This window comes from Danaus plexippus, chromosome 19, assembly GCF_018135715.1.
Source record: "Danaus plexippus chromosome 19, MEX_DaPlex, whole genome shotgun sequence".
Classification (NCBI taxonomy): Eukaryota; Metazoa; Arthropoda; class Insecta; order Lepidoptera; family Nymphalidae; genus Danaus; species Danaus plexippus.
In genome coordinates this window covers 3578193-3596308 of record NC_083549.1, presented here as the reverse complement: position 1 = coordinate 3596308, position 18116 = coordinate 3578193, and the positions used below count along the sequence as shown (strand labels likewise).

Sequence of the window (18116 nt, the reverse complement as noted above, 5' to 3'; positions counted from 1 at the left end):
TATTTTTCCAAGTTTTCATGCTACCATATATCTTATGTTAATTGTAATCTAAGGACAAAGTTCTATTTTGTTTAGTAGCACAAAATTTAATTCTATTTTTTAGATAATATAATATGCTTTATCGTATACTACACAAAAGTGATTTAAATATAGAACTTTACAGAAAAGGCGACCTCATTGCTTACCAGCCTTTTTTTTCAAGTCACCTATTGAAAACTATTAAGTGGTATATTAAACTAATTTAATTTTTATCATTTTCTCTGTATTTATATAAACCACTACTTAATTTTTATAGATTTAATTGTACTCAAAACATTTTTACAAACCTTATAGTGATATTGTAGCTAGCAACATCACGTGTCCTAGTGAACTTCATTTTTGACATGTTCATTCCTTTGTCGCGCATGCGTAGCGACGTAACTGAGTCGTTAGTCTACAGTGTTTTGTAAATACATTTCAGATTAATTACTTTATAAATGAAGTGTTATTATATTATATTTTGACAAAATAAAAAAAAAAATACTTAATCTACGGTTGTGTATGTAATATCGTATACATTAAAAATGGAAAGTAAAAAAATATCATTTGGTTTTATGAAAACCAAGAAACAGGATAAACCAATACTGGTTGAAAGAAAAGAATATATCGACTGCTTAGAAGAAAAATCTATCAAAATGGTCGGGTTAGTAGTGATTATAAAAATGTATTGGATCAAGTTTAACAAACCTTTTTTCTATGTTGCTAACACATACCCTTTATAATGCAATTTGAAACTATGATCAATTATTAGTATTTGGTTTATTTGCTAATATTGTTTTAAACTTATATTTCAGTGGTGAATCAGCAGAAGAAATTCAACCTTTAGTTATACCTATGAAGGCTAACACCTTAATTACAGCTGAAAAGTTAAAAGCAATAGCAGAAAAAGTGGAAAATTTTGATGAACCCGTTGTTGTGAAACAAGAAAAAGTAGAAGATATTCCTAATAATGAAACATTAGATCAAATGGCTGTAAGAGAGTTAATGGAAGGAGCTAAAAATGTCAAAGTTGAAGACACCCCAGCATTAGTGGTACCTGTCAATGTTAAGCCAGTATTTGAAGGTCAAGTAGAGGTACAACTATTATTTTATTTGTTCAATTATTAGATTTAGGGTAATGAGAACTCCTTTAAATGGAATATAAAAATGTATCATGATATATTTTGATTCAAACATTATGAATGTAGAAACTAGAATTTATATTATATTTATTTATTTACAATATTTAAATTTATTGGACTCCAAAATTAATTAACAATGATGTTATGAAAACATTGCAAATCTAGTTCATATAACTTAATGTGGGGATAATTATAACTAATCTACTAACTGCTAGTAATTTATAGGTAGATTTAAAGTAAAAGTCTTAGTAGTAGTCTTCATAATGTTATCTAATGATAAAAATATATAAACCAGATACCTTTCATGTTAAAGTTATTGTATTTTATATGCATTTAATTATGGTCCAACAAACATATTGCTCTCTTGTTGTTTGGCATGACTCCTTTATTTACCGCTGGCCTAAATTTCAGTTAGATTGAATCTAACTCAACTAAAGTCCACTTGGAGAGTTCAGTTGACACAAATCTAATTCATTTTGTTACTAAATATGGTCTCATATAAAAGATGCAAATACAAGAAAGAAAAGTACACTATAAAAGTTATGTCTATTACAAACTGTCTATGACATGTTTATTAGTAACAGTTCATTGTAGTTCTCCTTTTGTAAAACATCAATTTAATTTAAAAATTATTAGTCACAAAAATTTTGATCAATTGTATAATAAATACATTGGTGCTTTTATACAATTTTTATATATAAATACCATTTTCAACTCTTCAGTCTACTCTGGATGACTATGAGTCGGTGCCGATACAAGATTTTGGTTTAGCCATGCTTCGTGGTATGGGATGGTCTGAGGGTAAAGAACAGTGAGTATTATTATTTACTAATTTCTCACTAGCTTATGTCTATGGTTTTACTCTCTTAAAGCTCAACTTCTATAATAATCATGTAGATGTTTGATGTGTTAATACAAAAAAATATTATTTAGTTTTTATATAATTATTCACGTATTATCATTGGCTTAGAAACTCTTTTGAATATTATTTATAAGGATAAAAAAAAAAATTGATGTTTATGGCAATAATTGAAAAGTACTCATACAGTCATCTTATGAGACAATATACAGTAGTCTATTTGTTAATAAAACATTCAATACTCAATATTTGCTGCTAACAAAATTATTGTTATGTCACTTAGACCAACATCTTTGTTTTTCAGATCAAAATACAAACAGCCCCAATTACGACCTAAAGGCTTAGGATTAGGAGCAGATAAGGTTGTGAAGGAAAATCAAAAGAACAAATCAAGCAATGACGAAGAACTGTCTATAGTTAAGAATGCTTATGTGAAAATTACATCTGGAAAATACAGTGGATATTATGGCAAGGTATACATTTTTAAAAGTTTTATTATTTTATTGCTTAAACTTGTATATACCACACTCAGTATGTAGAGGAACTAAACCGAATTTCAGTAGTTTTAAAATTAAATAGTATTTATTAAATATGCTAAATAATATTTCACAATTTTGGCAATACATAGAAATGCGAATATTTTTATTCTTTTGACCAATTGAACTAAATGTATCTAAGATTTTCTCGAGTATTACTTTAAATAAAACTAAGATTTTGTAATAAGATATACTACGCGTTTTTTATTATTTTAAAATTACACGCTCCCGACGTTTTGGTTACTTTGCAGTAACCATGATCACGGGCAAACGAGATGAAAATGTCTGTAGTATATCCGAAAATCTTAGTTTTATCCAATTAAACTAGAATTATGTGAAAAAATTTAAGTAACTTCTGATAGATTAGACTACTGTATATATACAGTAATAATATTTGAGCAAAAGGCTTATTACAATACTAATTTCAATTGTAGGTAATCAGTTTGGATGAGCACAATGGAAGGGTAGTTGTTGACATAATAATGAAGAGAGAAACAGTTAGTCTCAGTGAATTTATGATGCAGCCCGTCACTAAAGCAGAGTTCGACAAACAATCAAAAGTTATCAGTGAGTTAGTTTTATATTAAGTATTAATATAACTATTAATGAGGCACAGATTAAAAATAAATTTTATCATTTTTAATCTGTGACCTATGGATTCTGTTACGGCTAATTGTGAAATGATAAAACATATAACTAGTGTTCATTGTTTAAATATGGTAAATTTTATTAGAATGACATTAGTGTCATTTAAAATAAATTAAAAATATAAATGTTTTATGTTTTTTAAAAATGAATTGATTTATAACTCAAGTATCTTACCCACGAGCCTGCAGCCTTTATTTTCCTATAAAAAGTATTTTATAATTAATGATAAATTCTTAGCTTTGTATCTCATAATTTGCTACTTTAAAGAACTTGTTATATATCAAGTTGTTTCTGTTCTAAACCTTATTTGTTTGTTACTTTTATAATAGTATTGTAGATTAAAAAATATATATTATATGTGTTTTCATTATAATAATTCTATATTAACACACCAAGGAGTATAAAATAAAATTTAAATGTAAAAATTTGGTGCACCTGAGTCATTTAATGTTAGTAAGGTTATGAATTGTGTTTTGCAAAACTATTTTTATATTTCAGATTCACAATCCTATGAGGAATATAAGAATAATGAAAGGCTCAACACTAAACCACAGAACTCTATGAAACCTGGTGATAGAAAAGATAGAAACGATGGTTCTTCAAATAAACAATCAAACGATAAAGAACAGCTGGGTTATAGAAAGGATCGGAGTCAAGAAGAAAACAGAAAAAAAGATATAAACAATTCAAACGGTAGAAGTAGAACAAGTAGGAGTCTGGAGGTAGTAGAAAGAGGAAAAGACAGATACAAACGTGATTCTTCTGTCAGCAAAGAAAGAAGTCATAGGAAAAGTAACAAGAAAAGATATAGCAGTAATGATTCCTTAAGTTCAAATTCAAATGAAAGAAAAAAATCCATAAGTAGAAGACAAAGATCGGTCAGCAGTAGCGAATCCTCAGATTCTAGTCAGAGACAAAGAGATAAGAGGAGAAATAAAGAAAAAAAAGATATAGATAAGAAAAGGAAAGGCAAAAAGAAGAAGAAGGATAGAGATCGCTCACCAAATTACAAAAAACACAGAAAATAATAATTTTTTGCTATGACTATGAGAATTTTTAATGCTCGTGAATATAAATATAAATTTACAACACTTTTATTGTTGTCTTTTTTTTTCGAGATCATATATTATTATTATTACTTAAACAAAAATAACATATATGATAACCGATAGTCAAAGATTACCTTTAAAACTTTTATACAAGTCCGTACCAAAATACATATATTCTATGCAAATATGTGAGAGGGAGAGAGGAGCTTGGACGGTGGAGGTGAGCGTTTAACGCGCATTGGATAGGGCCCCCTTAAACCTACACCTGGGTCGCAAGTCCCAGGCACTGTTGAAGCTCTTCTCCCTGCAACGCGATGGACCTGGCACCCGCACGGTGAATCCATGGAATTCTGAGAGGTTTCGTCTCTCTGTTTAAAATATGTCACAGCTTTGAATATAAAATATATAGGACTTTTTAATTAATAAGAACGTTTAATTTTCACTACATTTGCCTAAAATTATTTGCAGTAATACTTCAAACAGCTTCCCTATGTGTCCACAAAAAATGCAGTATCTACGTACATCGGACTATGAGACAAAACAACTGTTGTATGACATGTTGAAGCGAAGACAAAATACGAATCTAAACATCATATACCTATATATTTTCTAATTTTATTAGTGGTGATATCTTTATCAAGAGGCCAAAGACAAAAGAAATTTCTATTTAAATTTCTACGTTGCACAATCAATATGAAAAGTCCTAATTTAAATTTAACTGAACATTTTAAAACCAAATTTCTGGATTTTACAAACTAGCTCTGATAGATTCGGTCCTTTGGAAATGCTTGACCTGCTTTCATCTTATTGACATGGCACGAAACACATTTACACTTTACAGAACTGTTGGCAGTATAGACTTATATCAATCATTACAGGCTTGGACCAGTTATAATCACAAGATAAAAAAAAATGCATTAAAGTTCTTTCTAAAAATTTAGTAGCACACATTTACTTATGCTTAGTCAGAGGATTTAAACTCATTTTCTAACTTATCACCACAAAAAATACATGACATGAAAACATATATTTTATAATTAATTTCTTAGGACCGTGTCTAATAAAATGGTACTTCGTTATCAAACTATTTTTACAAGTTCAAAATTAAACGATAGCAAAAAAAAAAATGTAGTAAATAAATATATTGAAGAAACAATTACTTGAATAGATTCAATTGCTTTTTTGTTTTTTTTTTTGCAACTGGTATATACCTAAATCGTTTGCGTTTTAAAGCGAACCTCGTTTTTTACTGCAATGTAGGTGAATTAAATTTGATAACAAAGTAACAACGAGCAACTTTTTTACTCTCATTAAATTGTTTATATACCTACTTTGCCTGAGCTGGTATTAGTGTAAATAGCTTTTACTAGACATTTATGTGTTAACAATCGGACTTTAGAATCTCGTCAGAATATCAAATAATTAAAGGATATTTTACTTTAACTGCGTGTATCAATCAATAGGTCGTTTTCAAAACGATTTAACCATTCTTTTAATAACTTAAACCATTCGTGCATGTATTACTAAATTTTCTCTCAAGACTTTTTCTGGACTCTGAATTTAAATATTTAATTATATATCAATCCAGACCGACGTTCGTAGTAGTAAAATACTATATTTTCAATTACCGTATACGAGAAAATGTTGTTAAAACCAAAATAAAATAAGTACCTACCTTAATTTAATAGCTCGAGTTTACAAAGTTTTACTTACCCATAAGGTATATCTAGCGGGAGAGCTGGTTTATCGCTTTATTTATAGATCGTATCCAATATCGATTGACCTTTACTAACTGTAATTTCATTCTGCAAATAGGTTGCTGTCAACGTCTCGCTGCCTCAAAACCTCAACTTCCAATATTTGTTTTTTAAAGTACAAAGCTACTTTAACACCTACCTACTGGTTATGCATCTTCATTAGCACTTTCTTAGAAGATAATGTTAGTATTGTCTGAACTCCTTGTAGATCGTATTACTAACGTTTTTTGAAATTACAGCTTACCTCCAGGACTAGTGCAATTAACAACTCTGTTCTACTTCATATCAATTACGAATATCTTATATGTTAAAACTTCTTACCTCTTGTAACATCTGAATCAGCAGTTGACACTTAATGAAAAACAATAAGTGCCTCATGTAAATTTCCCAAGCAAGAACACGCATTCTCTTTTACCGCGCCTCAGCTTAGGCCACACCTAAGCCACAATCTTGCATCCATTGAAGACTATTTATTCAGTTTGTATACATACTGTACATGTAAAATGACAGGGGGTATATCTCCTAGCTAACAACTTCGATTCGTGGTAGCAATCGTTACTACAAGCCGCTTTTATCGTTTGCCATTTATTTATCATTACAAACATTTCATTGATACGCTATCATCATGCCTGTGTGTAGTGTTTTCACCTGCAATTATTTATACGTCGATGCAATCAAAATACTTTATAGACAAAATAGTCTCGATTATAATATTCGCATTCTAAACGACTATATAATTGGCTAATGCCTATTAGCATGCGATCGCCTCATTGGACGCCTAACAAACAAAAAACAATCACTAAAGTTTAAAAATGGTGTTAACAATTTAAGCTTAGTCCCCACAGATTAAAATATAACTGCTTTTTCTTGTACAAATATTTACTGTTGCTATGATAATATTCTCTGTTGATAGGTATTTCGATAAAATGGAAAAAAGTCCCGACGGTATTTTTACAGAGAAAGAAAATGGAACATTTTATATGAACATTTTCCGTAGTTCCGCTCACGCAAACATGTTCGTGTTCAGCCATCTGCAATCTTTTCATCATTAATCATAGTGTGGAAAATTAGTCATGTTTTACGAGGATCTCTTTTCATATTTTGTTCTGGAATATAACTAGGGGATAAAAATTATCCACTCGCGATAGAGATTTTGCAAGATAAGTTAATGTAAAGGCCAAAATGATACTCAGTGATATACACAAAATCCTTTTAATATACATAGAGGAGTTGCAAGTCGGATCACATAGGAAGTGGTAGGCAGGATATCACATTGAACATTATAATATAATTAACTTACGATAATAAATAAATAATTTAATAAATACGTCCGATCCGTTCACACATTATTCGCATTTAGTTCAAAAAGTATGAAAAGAATAACATAGTTTTTTTTTATTTAAAAAATAATTCGAATTTTGTCTCAAAGAGTTTTAATAAAAAAAAAATTTAAACAGTAAACACAAAATTATTATTTTGAATATTATCGCAGTTTTCTAATATATGCATGCACATTTAATAAAATTCATTAATATAGAACTATACGGAAAATATGTGAATAGAATTATAATTACACGTAGGTACACAATTTTATTTCATTTTATTACATTGAAAAATATGTTTTTAAATGTACATCTTTCTCAGTTTAAGACACGTTATTTAAAAGCTCCGTCTTAATTTTTAAGGTTATAAGTCTCGAAATGGAAGGTCTACACATTTAGAATCTAATACATTAGGTATATACACCGAAATTACGCAAAATTCTTAAATGTTTCACGTATGAATATTATATTTTAAACATAAGAAATACATTCGTTTTGTGCACTTATAAGCGGCGTTTAAATAGATACCTTATTATATTGTTTAGAATATCGCTACAATTCTACTAATCATATGTTTATATGATATAATATTATTATCAATAATTTATTTTATATTAAAAAATAAGAATAATAAAACATTGTAAATTTCACATTTTAAGAAACACGGTGTCAGAAAAATTTTGTTACAAATCAATTGTATAGTAAATCAATGTTTGTACATGTTAGACTTTGGTATAGAAAAATTTTGCAGTCCAAAATTTTATATTACGTGTATAAATACTAGTGATATAAGAAATTAATTTTCCATTCGCTTATTTGTACGGTCCTCTGAAAATAGCGGTCTAAAATTAAAGAATGCATCCAAGTAACGGAATTTACATTCCAATGGACGAATTAGAATGACGAAGAATTCCATAGGCGGTGAAAAAACGGGCAAGTGAAATATCAGATCTCATATGCATACCTTACACCTATAATACATGTTGATATTGCAAAATGTATAACATTTATAACTCTAAGCGTCTTCACACTGATCACAATAACGTACTTAACATCGAGGGCGACTTGGGGAAGACATGCAAGGTAAGAAATTCATCTACTTCGTATTTGATAAGGGTTCTCCAACAATGAGTAAGGGTAAGGTAAGGGTTCAAGCCACAGCAAAGATTTAATAACGCTCTGTAGAGCAAGTTATATGCTCTGTGAAGCACGGAAATGAGAAAATTTCGCTACATTGTTGGGTTGACATGAAAACTTCTACATTATACAGGTTATTTAATTATTTTTCTTTGAAACATTCATACAACACGAAGATCTTAAATTGCATATTTAACAATTGCATTTTAAATGAACACCTAATTTATTATTAATAACTACAAAGAAACATTTAGATTAATCGTTTTAATTTTTTGATCGTTTGATGGCAAACTTTAGCTCTCAACACGGACCTACGTATATATAGCATTATATGTATATATATTTCAATAAATACCCACAACGAGACCAAGTCGTCGGTAGAAGCAATTGCTTTAATGCTAAAATCATGTTCGGTATTGCGAAATTGCTGTGATAACAGGTTCGCTATACAGCATTTAGAATTAACGATCGCTTAGTCCCATTAATAAAATAATTCTTAATATATATCCGCAGATATCTGATAATTCAATTTTGTTATTCAATTCCGTAAGTTTAGCGGTGATACCAAATACATTAATTAACATATAGTTAATTAATACTTTCTTAGCTTCAAATGAACGAAGTATTGATTATGTCATCGGATCGTCTGTTTTAAATGTTTTGATGTTCTAGCGTTTTGCGAACGGATTATTGCGTGCGGTTGTGCGAGCGGCAGCGGCGGCGGTTTGCGTGCAGTTGCAGAGAGCGTCGAAAACACGTAGCACGAAGCCACGAGCCCTTCCCAGCCTTCTCTTTAAATTACCTGAAAATAAAAATAGAATTTAATCCAAATATCCTAAACTTAATCCTTAATTTTATCATACAAACATATTTTCATGTCTAACAAACTTCACTTCTACACACGTAGGTGTTTGAGGACAAAAAAAAAGGTTAAAACTCATTTATTTGTTGGCCGTCGTTCAGAGTTTATAAGAAGAAAGAAGAATTTTATCTATAATTCTCGTTACAGTTATAAATAGGAATACTTAGAAATTGATGTGCCTAGTATCTTTTGTTTAAATATTTTATTTGAGGCAATATGAGGTTATAAAAATAGGTATCATCTCTAGTATTAATTCAAAAAACTTAAAATAATCATGTAAAATTCAACGTGACGTTAAACTAAATACTTTTGTGAAATTGCAGTATCTTATCATAACTAACGACCTTAAACTATTTAGAAATAAAGTACGCTACAGGTAAAATACCATCTCACATCTATGTTACTCATTAATGCTAAGGTTTATGTACGTATGTTTTAATAATAAAATTTAGTTTGCCTACTCTATACAAATAAATTAATTTATATAAAACTATTTACTTCTTTTTTATTTTTGTCATAAATAATTGAAGCAAAATAGTTAAGAGAGATACCAAAATGTCACGTTTTCTTTTTTTCTACAAAGAGATTTTATGTCAGAGATAGACATTTCCATCATTAAAGTTCCTACCGTCGTTCCACGACGCTGGTCCCTTTTATCATCCGTCTTATAGTCCATTCAGACTAGGGTTGTCGAAAATTATTTCAAAAATTGTATCAGTAAAACTAAAAAAAAATTAAGATGTAGTGCCTTCAAGATTTTGTTGTCATTATTATCAAATTTTATAAGTACGAATACCAATATTAAAGTAATTTATAGTTAAGAAATAGTAACATATTCTCATATAAGTAATGATTTATAAAAGCACAGCATAGCACAGCGTAAAAAAAAATCCTACAAAGATAACAAAAATATTATTATTTTTAAATTGCATTCAGCCCTATAAAAGGGCGCTGTGCTTACACCGGGTTGGTATCGATTTTTTGGCCAGACAAAACCCCAGACTTGTGATCTACCTACTGTTCAGGATATCCTTTTAGTAGACGTTAAAATTTGCACTACGTTTAAAACGAAAATAACCATCGAGACCTTTGTTCTACAGTGACGCAAAACTATTGTTTCCATGAAGAATTTTAAAAAAATCTTTGTAGTCAGTTGCTCTTTAATTTAGTACGTTCATTTTTAAACGTATTTTACACTTATTTTTATAGTTTTCCTTAACTCATTCCCTTCGTTTGTTCTAAGAGCAATAGAATTTTTAATAAGGTTATAAAGTCTGGTATTATATTAATATGTATGTATGTTTTATTCATATCTGTTCCATTTATAAAATAAAGATATGTTTCTTTTGAACAATAAAAGAAAGACTCGGAATAAACAAATGGCAGAAAAGTTGAAATTAAAGATTTTTATGTTTTTCCTCTTGCAATAGCCATTAAACTTGTAACTAGTTTTAAATCCAAGCTTAAAAAATGTAAAGTTGAAAACGTTGAACATTTTCTTATTTGCCTATTAAGTATGTATTTATTGGGTCAATGACTTTCTAGTAACTCGCGAGTTTAGTTATGTAGAAAATCGTTCTAACTAGGTTAAGAATTCTGGGAGAATGAGATACGAATTATAGAGAAGATACAGCTTGTACCTAAGTACCTAAGTACAAGCTGTATCTAACATCACGTAGTAACATCAAGTAGTTTAAGAATTCATAGACGTACTGGAAAACATTTAAATCTTACTATGTACAAAAAAAAAGAATTCGTCTATAGTTAATACGATGAGATAATGATAAATTTAATTATTTTTAATTCCAGGGCAACAAACATTCAGCCCATATGCAAACAAGTTAAACTCCTTGCTCTGTGCCAACGATTTAACCTATGGTTGTTATTCTTGACGTGTTATCGCCTTAGAGATTTCATGGATAAAGGAACCTATGATACGAAGATTAAGCGATTAAGAGACTTAAGGCTTTCGGCTTTCTCGGCCAGATATGTAAGATTAGCAGATGTAAATTAAGACAAATATTGCTTAAAGTTAATAAAACTAAAACAACCTTTTGGGAACTTACATAAAACTAAGTTTTAATATTAAATTGTTTAAATTATATTTTTTTACTAGACGTTTCAATTTTTTTTCGGTACCTAACCACATTGACCGGGAAAATATTTCGTTAACAGCTTCATCATTTAACAATTCATTTATTGATTTGTAAGAAATAATTTTATTTGTCTACGTAAATATTAGAAATCTACTATAAGCAGACATTTATAATATTATAAGTTCATGCAGGTCTTGACCCCTCAAATATTTTATTTAAACATAATTGTTACTTATAAATAAATATCTTTTTTTGGAAATAACAAAAATAAAAGGAATAGTCTTCAGTTAATAAATTGTAGAGGAAAAATATCAAAGATTAAATGAAAAATGCGTCATCCTTGTATAACGTCCTCTCTCAAGTACTTAACATGTAAATTAAAGTTAACGGCATAAAAATCTTTAGGCGTCGCCCTCCGACTGGCGTTATGGCGTTGGCATAATTAATATGTTTTAATTATGAACTAAATTTGAAATTCTCAGTTTTCATATAAATAGTGTCTCAACACACAATGTAGGTACCTACTGTATTTAGAATTTATAAACGCTATACTAATGACTGGAGTATTTAAAAGAAATCAAACAAGATCTCACATCATTTAAGATATGAAATATTCTCGTAAATTATTTCGCCCATAAGTTAAAGCTAAACAATTTTTTTTTTATATTTATTACATAAACAGACGAAGCAAATAACTGTTTTAGAGTTATTACATAATATTATGTATCAGTATTATATATCGACAAGGCCTACATTCATATAGTAATGGGGTGAAGGCTATCAAATATCTTTGTGTACTACGTTTGTTGCATGTGCGATTTACATTTTCGTGACATGCGTCACAATAGTGGATATCACTTGTGACGTAAAATAGTAGTACCTAATAGTTTTTGACACATTTGAATTCAGACTGCATTATGCTGGTGGCAATTTTGTTAGGGGATCTCAATACCTATTTACGCCATTTCGTGTAATAAATGAACTTTGAAAACGTTAATGCCTATATGAATTGTAAATTTGTACCGAGATTTAGCATTATAACATTAAACGCCAGCAGTTTCAGAACCTTTTGTTTATTAATATACGTTATTAATTTCGTACTAATTTTATAAAAAACTTAAAAAATATCATTCATTACATTGACGATACAATCTCATACTGAGCAGTGATATTTTATTCCAAGTGCGGGATTGCATGTTCATAGTTTCTAGTAGTGTAATTTTTTTACGTACTATATATATTATTAATACTTGTTACGTCGAAATAAAGAAATATACTGAACTATATTATACTGTCCTTGAAGGTAATAACGAAATACCGGAAAACTTATTCGGTACTTCGAAGCGTACCGAAAATTAAATTGCATTGGCCACCTGTGTTCCAAACGTTTCATGATTAACTCACTTCATATAATTTAATTGACTAAAATCGTAATCAAATGCGATCAAACTTTTGTTTAAATCATTTGTCTTTGTTGTGATGTAATTTTAATTCCATTGAAGTCCGTTTACTCTAAAAATATATTTTCCTATAATTCAACTACAATGATATAAAATGCTTAGTGACATTAAAGATAAAATTTTATTTATATGGTATTAAAGTCTACAGTTTTTGGAGTCTCTTAAGACAATTCAATCCTGATCTAACATTTCAACTCATAGCTTAAATAAAGAACTAAAAAAAAAACGAAAGCAAACAATATACTAGCACTATTTTTTACGGTAATATCTTTTGTCGGTATTCACACCAAAAGCAAATATGCCATTACTGGCATAATGTCACTAGCAGATAAGAAAATGGGCAATTGCTACCATTTAGTTACATAAGATATAAAACCTCCTTATCAATCTGCTCTCGGAAGAATATTCAGTGATAAGATTGCTAATAATAAATTATACTAAGAAAAACAAATGACATACAAAAGTTACGAGAGAAATTTATAATTTAGTATAAAAGCAGATCTAATAAAAAATAACAAATTAACTTCTTTCTATTCTTATTACCAACTATAACATTGATTACTATTCTTTATATTAATAGTTTGGTATTTGATTCGTAATGAAGCCTTTTTCATTTTAATACGTAATTAAGTCTCAAAACGTAAATAAAAAATAATACATAAATCTATATAATAAATTTCCTGACTCGAAATTCCCCTTTACATGTTTTAGAAAAAAGTAGTAATTACTCTCATCTACAAAACTTTCATAAAAGCAAATTGATTGCTTTCCATCAATTAAATACGAGGTCAAAGTTTTTTTATCTGAGCCCATCGAGGGGCGTATTAAAACGAACGGGGCGCTGAAAAGTGTTTCAATAAACGTAAATTAAATTCTATAATATCCAGATACTTTAGAAATTTAATCTAGCTGATAAAATAATGATTAATAGTAGTTAGGGAAATGGGTATAAACAAGACATGCTGCCAACATCATAACTTACACACATTACGTAAGCGAAACATAAGTACATATATTGAAAATATTACAAACATCGCCGGGGCAACTGTGTTGTGTATATAAAATACCATATAAAGAGTATCGCTCTTGACTTCTCGAAACAAATTCCTAGCCGAGTAAACCAAAAGACTCCTGTTACCACACAAATATTGCGATGGCATTCCTATCCTAACATCTTGGCAATCATGAAGTCTTAGGTATAGAATGTAAGTTATATTATATTTCCAAATAAGTTTTGTTGTTTTCCTGGAAATTCAAACTAGCCTTCCACCGCACCCTGTATAACTACGTGATTAATATTTTATGGTAGTTTCGTTATAAAAAAAATTACTTTGTACTCATTCCAGGGCGTTGCAAGAGAAAACTAAGTAAAATATGAGTGATTCATTCAAATAGAGGAAAATTCTCACCACAATTCTTTAATCTTTATGAAAGCCTATGGGAACATTTTATCTGTAATAATAGAATGGGACTGAATATTTTTGTGTTCTATTTTTAAAATACAAACATTGTCTTTCCTTTATTCACTGGCAAAAGTATGAATACATACAGCCTTTTCACTGAGTAATACTATTGAAGGGGACGTCTTTTTCCATATGTTATCATGAATGTAGATATCACGAGGGTATTAAGTGGGGTTGTTTATTTTTGTCGATGGATTATTTAAAGACGGTACTCTCTTTGCATTATTGATTTATTTTTTACTCAACTGAAGTTAAAAAAGAAGTATGGTAATATATATATATATATATGCACATATGTATATATGAAAGAATGTTCAGAAATAATTGGAAAAATCAGTCGTTGTTCACAGTTTGACTTAAATTCTAAATTTTGATGTTCTGATTTTTTTATTCTAAGCTGCATATATATGTGTATAAAGGTATGAAGACACTGGCGTATCGCTCTAATGTGGTAAATTATATAATTTTATCTCCTCGTGGCACTGACGGACACAATTCTCTATTATGGTTACCTGATTACCCATTTCCGTTTCCAACAGTACGTTATTTCAACCTACATATCTACTATTTTAATACTCAATATTTACGTTTAAAGGTCATTACAAAAAATCTTATAATTCTAAACATAAAAATGATTTAGATACATGTAACCAATACTCATAATACTTTGTAGTAATAACAAACATATAAGGAATAAAATCTTATGTCATGATAGTATTAAAATATATAATTTATTGTTTTAAATGCATTCCTATGTACAGTTATAGCTTTATGAATTAATGCAAACTGGAAACTAATATAAAAAAGTAATTAATACCGTACAAGCCTGTATAAATGTATTAACGTCACTCGCATATTTAATTATAAGCACCTATTTAATATAAGGTTTAGTAAAGCGCAACTTAATGGCCATAATGAAAGCCTCTTACAGATCAACGAAAACAAAGACCTTATTAAATATAACAACAATATTACTGTATATAAAATGAAGCTGTTAATGATATTACGAACGAATTTCAAATATTACTCACCAACGCCAGAGTCTTGAGATTCCTGTAACAAAGAAAATGCAAATGAAAATCAGCGTCTGTAACAATGATTTGTAATCTTTTGTTATTGCAGAAGCCGGCAATTTATAAATACATAAATAAACGATGTTAAAATGATGAATTCATTTACTGAATAATTTTGTTCGTTGAAAAAATCGTGTTTTATAAATTCTACTAAATTTATTTCATATATTTCATGACATTTCTTAATGATTTCGCCATTCTTTAGTTTTGATATTCTATTTTATTATTTTTTTTAATCTTTCAGTTAAAAAAATACCTTTTAATTGATTTATCTGAGGAAATATGAAAGTTATAGCTGATTTTCGATATTTATTTTAAGATTGCATCACATCTCTGTCTTTTATAAAGATAAAAATGCTTTAATTTTTGTGTATTTCAAAACCCTACTAATTAAATAGTCTGTTGAAGAGAAACACACCAATAAACTTTACTTAAACCTGGAACGTAATCGATAGGACTATAAATTATAAAATAGGTTAAAAAAAAGTAATTTAGTACGTATATTATGCCTTGTAACTAAGTATATATTTCGAACGATTTGTAAACATTATATAGAAAAAAATATAGGCAAACATTTGAAACACTTTATTGCTTATCTCTCTTTAACAAACAAACTTAATGCAACACAATCATTGGTGATTCAGGTTAATTACTCCCGACTTATCGGAGAGCTTATTCCGATTTAGGACCAATGATTGATCGTCGGATCGGCTTGTGGTTTGTAGAATAAAAAATTACTTTTCGCTTGACTTTTTTGTAGTAAGATATTATTACACATGTATTTTTAATTGTTATGTATAAAAATATAATAAAAGAGGAGTGACATTAAACAAGTTTTATGTACAATATACATTTTATAAATTTTATAACTCCAAATAATGCAACTGCCGTTTGATTAATTACGACTTAATTAGTTATAAAAAAATTGGTGAGTAATCAAAATTACTTTATATTAGAAGTATAATATGTATATTGAAAAAGATGTGCAAAATAATGTGTTCTGATTAAACTAAGTAAATTAATAAGATAAATTCATTCAGCAAGCAAGTGCACTGAGTATAAATAATCTTTGTTTATTTGATAATTTATGTTTATACTTTAATAATTATCGTAATCTATTCAAAACAACTGATTATTAATAAAATGTGCTTTATAAAATTTTATTGCAGTTTAATTGCGTATAGTGAATAAATTTATTTCATTTACTTAAGGCCGAGCCCGTTGATGAAATCAATAAAGGTATCCCACCTCTCGAAGCACTAGTTTTCTTATAAACAGTTTATGATTACCTCGTCCGTTTAAGGACTTAAGACATACCTTTAAATGAAACTAGTATTTTTCGGATAAACTACGCGTGATTTTACAAAAATAAATCACGCGTAGTTTATCCGAAAAATACTAGCTTCATTTAAATTAATAAAACTCGCGAAAATCTTAGATCTCATTAAGACATACCTACTTAATCAACACCATTCATTCCGGTGCTTAAAATGTTTATAGTTAATAAACACATGACGTGCCGTAGGGTGGGTACATTGTAGAAAATTATTGATCTAATTCATATCTGTCACTAACGTTTAAAAAACCGCTTTATCCATTTTATCTGATAACCCTAAGCCGATTGCTCGCTAATCTCCGAAATGTCATATTTCTCGTCCCACAAAAATTTCAGATTGTCCATCAATCAGACCAAAAAAGAAGTGACATAATATACTATTATATTTTAGTGATTGAACAATTCTCGTATAGCATTTAACAAAGGGAATAAGCTTTACCAATAGTTTCAGGGAAGATTTATGATTTTCAACAACCTGATCTGAACTCGTTTTTGAGCATTACCTACTCAGTATTTATTTATTGTTCGCTGTCATGTGTAAAATTTCAAATTACGAATGATTTTGAAAAATGTGATAAGCATGCAGACGTGTTTCTAATATAGTGTTGAAGATTTATTGAAAATGACAGCGTCACTACCGAAGAAGCTATTTCGCATTCTACAGCAGCACTACTCCATTTTTAACACTTACCGCCCTATCAAATCCACATATCGTTCCTTATGGGCATAAATATACATTAATACTTACAAATTTGCTTTTCTCTTTATCTTTCTGTTTTAGCTCTGCCTCTTTTTTCGCTTGCTGTATCAGTTCGTCAACGAACTCAGAGGCCTGACGGAGTTTATCCGGATCACTCTTGAATTCCAATATCCTTTCATTCAAGGCCCCTGTATCAGATTCCTCTCTCATGTTGAACGATTTAATAATTCCTTAACAAAGTCTTACAGGTGGTTCTATTCACCAACTCATTAAACAAAATCCCTCATAAATTTTTTCACGACATTGACTTATGCCAAGATAATTTCGGATCTTATTGTTTATTTAGAAATCACTTGGCGGGAATGTGAAGGGGCCATTCATAGCTGTTCTCACGATGGAATAGTGAGCGTAATGCGTGTGGCATTTACAACGCCAGCGGAGGTACTGTCGTCTGGGACGGTTTTGAATTTTCGCTCATGCGCTGACGAGACTACTTAGTTCGGAGTACTACCTCGGTAAATGAGAAATGAGATGGTAATCATTAAACGTGAACGTTTTAGAATGTAAATCTGTAGTCTAGGGGTTAATAAACACTAAATTTAGACCGCCCTTGCGTTTTGAAATTCATTCAATTATATGGATATTGATCTATCTTCAT

The 18116-nt window shown here is 29.3% G+C and overlaps 2 protein-coding genes across 2 annotated transcripts; one reads left to right on the top strand and one right to left on the bottom strand.

Moving 5' to 3' along the window:
* The first annotated feature begins 405 nt into the window (after window positions 1-405).
* On the top strand, window positions 406-4300 carry LOC116768106 (G-patch domain and KOW motifs-containing protein). Its single transcript, XM_032658744.2, has 6 exons — window positions 406-682; window positions 834-1113; window positions 1883-1971; window positions 2324-2492; window positions 2990-3122; window positions 3702-4300. Exons 1-6 carry the CDS (start codon window positions 564-566, stop codon window positions 4229-4231), a joined length of 1320 nt encoding a protein of 439 aa, XP_032514635.2. The 5' UTR covers window positions 406-563; the 3' UTR covers window positions 4232-4300.
* Window positions 4301-7205: 2905 nt separating this feature from the next.
* LOC116768203 (uncharacterized) lies at window positions 7206-17902 on the bottom strand. Its single transcript, XM_061523548.1, has 3 exons — window positions 17507-17902; window positions 15381-15402; window positions 7206-9270 (listed from the first exon to the last, which is right to left on the bottom strand). Exons 1-3 carry the CDS (start codon window positions 17666-17668, stop codon window positions 9137-9139), a joined length of 318 nt encoding a protein of 105 aa, XP_061379532.1. The 5' UTR covers window positions 17669-17902; the 3' UTR covers window positions 7206-9136.
* Between the last annotated feature and the right edge of the window lie 214 nt (window positions 17903-18116).

Bases quoted from the DNA above. Each gene is read 5' to 3' on its own strand.
- LOC116768106 (XM_032658744.2), top strand. From the start codon at position 564: ATGGAAAGTAAAAAAATATCATTTGGTTTTATGAAAACCAAGAAACAG. The intron at 2,493-2,989 runs GTATACATTTTT...TTTCAATTGTAG, and splicing joins ACAGTGGATATTATGGCAAG to GTAATCAGTTTGGATGAGCA. The intron at 3,123-3,701 runs GTGAGTTAGTTT...TTTATATTTCAG, and splicing joins CAAACAATCAAAAGTTATCA to ATTCACAATCCTATGAGGAA.
- LOC116768203 (XM_061523548.1), bottom strand. From the start codon at position 17,668: ATGAGAGAGGAATCTGATACAGGGGCCTTGAATGAAAGGATATTGGAA. The intron at 15,403-17,506 runs GTAAGTATTAAT...TCTTTGTTACAG, and splicing joins ATAAAGAGAAAAGCAAATTT to GAATCTCAAGACTCTGGCGT. The intron at 9,271-15,380 runs GTGAGTAATATT...TTTTATTTTCAG, and splicing joins ATCTCAAGACTCTGGCGTTG to GTAATTTAAAGAGAAGGCTG.